The sequence below is a fragment of the Globicephala melas genome, chromosome 16 (genome assembly GCF_963455315.2).
Source record: "Globicephala melas chromosome 16, mGloMel1.2, whole genome shotgun sequence".
NCBI lineage: Eukaryota > Metazoa > Chordata > Mammalia > Artiodactyla > Delphinidae > Globicephala > Globicephala melas.
The window spans coordinates 77,073,522-77,079,521 of record NC_083329.1 but is presented as its reverse complement, the minus strand read 5'-3'; the positions used below and the strand labels follow the sequence as shown (position 1 = coordinate 77,079,521).

Genomic DNA, 6,000 nt, shown 5'->3' with positions numbered 1-6,000 from the left:
TGTACTATTTGGACTCTAACCCATGGCAGACAAGGAAGCAGACCTTGAGAAACAGCTGGCACTGACCCCGCTGAGCCGGGCGACCAGGGAAGGTCACAGACGGCCCCTCTGGCCGCGTGGGCCCCTCTCGGCCATCACCGGATCGAGGCGGGGCCTGTGCGAAGTCCACACCGGCCCTGGAGGCCGGGGACACGCGGGCCGAGGGAGCAGAAGGTCTCTCCTTCTCTCTTCCCCATTTCCCGGCCCCCCAACCCCGGCGGCGGGGCAGAGGCGGCCAGATCCACCCGGGAATTTTGGAAGCACACACTCTGCCCCCTCCCTCTCTGCTCGTCTCGCAGCAAGCCACTGGCGGTCCGAGTCCCCGAGGCCGTGCAGGGCGCCCCGCCGGGGGAGCGGCCAGCAGCGGACCAGCCACTAGCCCAGCGGAGCCGCCAGCGCGCCCCGCACGCAGACGCAAGGCCGACGGCGACGCCAGGGGCGCGCGAACCAGAAAATGGCGGCGGACTGACTCCTCTCGCTTCCCGTTCTCGCCCACGCACGCCCGGCCGGGAACCCGGACAACGCGCCGCGGCCGCAGAACAGCCTCCTACGCCGAGCGCTACGCCAGTCCCGGGGTGAGTCGGCTGGCGGTCGCGGCGGTGGGCTCGTCGGCCGAGGAGGGGATGCGGTGTTTCTGGCCCCGTGTCAGAGTCAGACGGGCGGGACCGGCTCCGGTAACCCTGTCGCGCGGGTCTTCACCGCGGAGGGTCGGGCTGGGCGGCTGGCAGTGCCCTGCGCGCTGCGACCCGGGAACGAGGGATGGTCGGGAGTCGCAGCCCTCGGGCAAACCGGCGCTGTCCCCGGAGGAAGCCCCGCTGTCGACCACCGCCTCGTCCGGTGCTGTCTTGGCTCGTGCGACCTCCTCGCCCGGGAGCGAGCGCCGCCTTCGCGCAGTGGAATCCGGGGACGTTTCTTTCTTGGTGTTTTAAATGACGGGTTCTTTAAATTTAATGACAGACCTCCGTGGCCCTCCCGGGCTCTGAACATCCTCTTTTGAGATGCAGAGTCATTTACTGCAGTGTGAAACGGTAGGAAACGTTTGTCCTCAGAATTGCAACAGCATCGTGATGGCTTCTTGGGAAGCGAACGAAGAGTTAATAACACCAGGACCCATGCCTGTGGATGTTTCTGGGAATGATTGGTTTCACGCGGGCCTGTGGCTTAAATTGGGTCACTCTCTACTAACGATGTAAATTATGAATGTGGCTGTGGCATCTCTGTATCCTTTGTTTTTGCTCTTGTTGATGCTTCCCGAGTTTGATGGAGCAAAAGTTTTGAGGTTTTGACTAATGTGTAAGTTAATAGATGGGGTTACATTTATAAACCAAGAGGGTTGCAGGGTTTTTGTTTTCCCAGCTTTATTGGGGTATATGTGACAAATAGAAATTGTATACATTTAGAGCATAAAACTTGATGTTTTGATTACACCCACTTATTTTCTTAATAGATCTTAGATCAGACATTAGGGGGACCAAAAATAAAATTAGGCAGACCAGGCTGAGTACTCTGATTAGGGTGTCACAAGCTGAAGTTCAGGTGTTATCCAGTTTGGGCTCTATTCTCTGGGGAAGAATCAACTTCCGGGATACTTTAGTTTGTTTTCCAGGTTTGTTTCCTTCTTGCAGTTTCCGTGTATGCCCACCCGCACTCCATCGAAATGCCACCAAGAATGTGTTGAATCCTTCTCAAGCTTCAAATCTCTGATTTCTTCTGCTACTGCATCTCTCAGGCTTCTTTGTTTATTAAGCGCTCATGTAATTACATTGGGCCCACCAGTTAATCCAGGACAATCGCCCTATCTTGACATCAGCTGATGTTAATTACACCTGCAAAATCCCTCTTGTGAGCCCATCTGACATTGTTCAAAATAGAGTAATGCCTGTCAAAGGCCACTATCATGTCTCTTTGAGACACCCAAGGACTGAAAAATTACTGAAGACAAAAAGTTACAGATTCTCAGAAGAACCACATCCTATAGAAACACAGCAAGCCAGAATACAACTGTGGGCCAAAATAGATGTGAACCCACCCGCTCTTTCCTGCACTTTGCCCTTTGAAACCCGTTAAAAGACTCAGACCGCCACCCTTCAGGGCCGATGCCACTCTATGTGTCTGGCCCCTTTCCTCCCTTGGAAAGTGAATAAAAACTTTCTTTTCTTCCCTTGTTAATACTTCTGTGAATTCTTTCACAACCTGCATCTGCTCAGCTAACACCTCTTGCTGTAACTTAACCACTCAGTTTATGTTACATCCAGGGTTGGAGATGCAGTTTTTTCTTAATAGAGAAAAAGTAATACATGTGATCAGTGCGTATTGCCCTTTGGTATAATGACAGAATCGGAGGAAGTAAAATGTAGGAAGCTTGAGTTTCATTTCTCTTTTGGTTCTGCTTAGTCTTCAAGTCTTCCCTGGAGCTGTTATATGTAGTACTGATGGGTACTTTTACCTTTAAAGCTTTTATCTTTTTTTTAGCCACATGGAAGTTAATATTTGAGGCATTGGATTTTTTTTTCCTTTTGACTTGTTTAATTTGGAGGAGGAAGAGCAATCCCTTCTACTAATAACAATAGATAAAACTTATAAAGCACGTACTATTCCATTGCTTTATTAATTCATTTAATCTGCAGAACAAACCTGTGAGGTGAATACTGTTATTCTCATTATACAGATGAGAAAAGTTAAATGAATATCTCAGATAGCTGTACAGGAGTATTTGCTATTATTTGATATAGTATTTTTTTTTTTTTTTTTGGTGGTACACGGGCCTATCACTGTTGTGGCCTCTCCCGTTGCGGAGCGAAAGCTCTGGACTCACAGGCTCAGTGGCCATGACTTACGGGCCCAGCCGCTCTGCGGCATGTGGGATTTTCCCGGACCGGGGCACGAACCTGTGTCCCCTGCATCGGCAGGCGGACTCTCAACCACTGCGCCACCAGGGAAGCCCTGATATAGTATTTTAATAACAAATTTTTGTTTCTGTGTTTTTTGGCTGTGCCGCCTGGCTTGCGGGATCCCTGTACCCCGACCAGGGATTGAACACAGACCACAGCAGTGAAACCACTAGGCCACCAGGGAACTCGCAGTAATAAGTATTTTTAATAAATTTTCCAAATTAGAAGTTTTCTAATGATGTAGTTTTAAAATCAATATTTCCTGTACTCATAATCCAAAATTATTTAGTAAAGTACATTAGATAAGAACTGGAGTCAGATCTTTGTTATAGCATCCTGTTATTTGGTAAATATCAGTAAAATAATTTATGTACTTAAAAATAGTTATAAGAAGGGGCTTCCCTGGTGGCGCAGTGGTTGAGAGTCCGCCTGCCGATGCAGGGGACACGGGTTCGTGCTCCGGTCCGGGAAGATCCCGCATGCCGCGGAGCGGCTGGGCCCGTGAGCCATGGCCGCTGAGCCTGCGCGTCCGGAGCCTGTGCTCCGCAACGGGAGAGGCCACAACAGTAAGAGGCCCGCGTACCGCAAAAAAAAAAAAAAAAAAATAGTTATAAGAAAAATGGTGCTTATTTTCCTTTCCCTCTATTTTGATTTTACACAGGTCAGGTGCCTCAGTTTCAATCTGGGAATTCTTTAAATGAAACTTGTTTAAACTCTTAGACCATACCCAAAAGAGAGACCCCAGTCAACAGTAAGGTGGAAAAGAATGATGTCCTTAAACAGTCTACAGAATGTCGTCTGTAACCCGGTAAGTAATTTCTATAAAACCACTTTTTGCCTATGCCAGGGTTGAGAGCAAGTCCAACTGGATAGTAATTATCCACTGCTGGGGGATAGGGGCAGAAGTAAAATTCAGTAAACATAAAGCACCTGCTATGTGGTGGGACTGCAGTGGGCCCTGACTGAAAACCAGATCCAGCCCTTGGAGCTCCACAGATGTTTAAGTTCCCTAGTCAGCCCTCCTCGGTACCCAAGGTTCTGCATCTGAGGATTCAGCCAACCGCCCATCAGGTGGTGTGTGTTTATTGAAAAAAATCTGAGTATAAGTGGATGCAAACCTGCACAGTTCAAACCTGTGTTGTTCAAGGGTCAACTGTATAAGACGATAAGACGTGTTATGAACGGAGAACTTGGGAGGACAGTGGAGGGAAGGCTCAGACCATCCTAAGACATAATTTTCAGGGGAAAGTGGATTTCTTTGTCTACACATTTTAATTTTCTTTTTAAATTAGACCTGTTCACGAGAAGTTAATTTCTCAGCTTTTCCCTCTGCCTTTCAAATCCTGCTTGGTAGTTGAGCAGGGGAATGTCAAAAGCCAGTGGTGAGATGGAGAATGAGGAAAACTAATGGTCACGTCCCAGCCTCAGGCTGGTCCAGGAACCCCTGAATATAATTGCTGGAAATTTCAGTATACGTCCTGGGAAGTAATGAACTTGTTCAGTTTCATGTGGTGTGAGAATCTTTAGAAATGTCTAGTTTCCATGTGTCTGAAGCTGAATCCTGAATTTAGGTCTGAGACAAAGTTGCTGCCATTTTTTGTTTTTTCTTGTAAACCCTTTATAGGAGATTCTTGGTAAGGCTTCAAGTAAGGCTTTAAACCAGTCTTATTAGTGTAAGTGGATTCAATTTTTTGTTATTTACTTGTAGCTGTAGCTCTTTCTTTCCCCCCTAAGGTTTACTGTCATTGTGCAGGAATGAGGTTTAGAAGAAATAGCCTTCAATCGTAGTATGTTTAAAAAGGAAGACTTGATGAATTTGAAGTCAGCTAGACATTTAAAATAATTTTGGGCATCTTAAGAGTTAAAAACATCTCAAAGTTGTAGACTGACTTTCTGCGAAGATTTAAAAAAAAAAAAACAACGCTGCCTGCCAAGGGGGACTGAAGTAATGTTGGTGCAAGCCAGGAGGCTTGGATGGTCGGGTTAATGCCCTTCAGCTCTGCCCTTCATCACAGAGATGTCTTATTTGAATGTTATTTAGAAAATAATTTTATAGCTTAAAATTCCTGCATGTCTTGGTATTAGAGTGTAATGATGATTCCTGTAATTTCTGGGGTTAGCACCCTCGACTACAGAGTTGAAACAAAAATCAGCTGACGTTTCATTTCCTGAGGACAGGGGCCTGCAGAAGTAGTGCTGCTTTCGAGCAGCAGCTGCATTCAGGGCTCCCGGTGGCCTTGTGCTGTTCTGAGGATAGGTCGTGATAACTTTCCAAAGTAAATATTTCGTTGCATTCTGGTTACTTTGTTAGTGATCAGTTCAACAACAGGGAAGTGTTTATTGAGTTTCTGCTATACTCTTTATTAAGCCTTGTGAAGACAGGAAACTGCCATCTTTCTGTTTTTATTTCTTAATGTTTCCAAAGTTTTGGTCCACATTTATTGCCTCTTATACCGTAAAATGTTAAATTTTAGTTCGTATAACCCTGCATACTATTCATTAATATCAGTAAAAAACTTAGCTTTAGGGCACTTTTTTATTTTGAGAGCATGAAGTACAGAATGTGTCAATGATAAAGCTGAAGCCTCTTGCAAAATGATTTTTTAAATGAAATGCATAAAATCTTTTTGAATAACATAGTATGCTCTATTTACTTGTGTGATGTCGAAAGTGTAACTATTTTTTTAAAAAAGTGTAACTATTGTAACAATATATTCCAAAAACAAGCTGGATTACTTTGAGGATGTTGAATAGCATTCACAATGACTTTGTTTTAGTTTGGTTTGGGGCAGCTGCCAACCAGGTAAAACAGTGTTATTAAAATTAATTCAATAAAAATGACTTAAAATATATTTTAAAAATTGTGGTAGACAAATTCTGTCCATATAGATATATATATATTTTTTTGTGGTACGCGGGCCTCTCACTGTTGTGGCCTCTCCTGTTGCGGAGCACAGGCTCCGGACACGCAGGCTCAGCGGCCATGGCTCATGGGCCCAGCCGCTCCGCGGCATGTGGGATCCTCCCAGACCGGGGCATGAACCCATGTCCCCTGCATCGGCAGGCAGAC

At 46.0% G+C, this 6,000-nt stretch overlaps 1 protein-coding gene across 5 annotated transcripts in view; it reads left to right on the top strand.

The window, feature by feature from the left end:
* The first annotated feature begins 470 nt into the window (after window positions 1-470).
* LGALS8 (galectin 8) overlaps window positions 471-6,000 on the top strand; it is a 34,293-nt gene continuing 28,763 nt past the window's right edge. For 3 of the 5 annotated variants that reach the window (XM_060286849.2, XM_030839491.3, XM_030839493.3), the window contains exons 1-2: window positions 471-614; window positions 3,592-3,738. In XM_060286849.2, coding sequence (XP_060142832.1) covers window positions 3,697-3,738 — 42 coding nt within the window. In that variant the 5' untranslated portion in view covers window positions 471-614; window positions 3,592-3,696. Of the gene's footprint in view, window positions 714-750; window positions 1,068-3,591; window positions 3,739-6,000 lie in introns of those variants that run through there. The other 2 variants (XM_060286848.2, XM_060286847.2) reach the window with 2 other exon arrangements.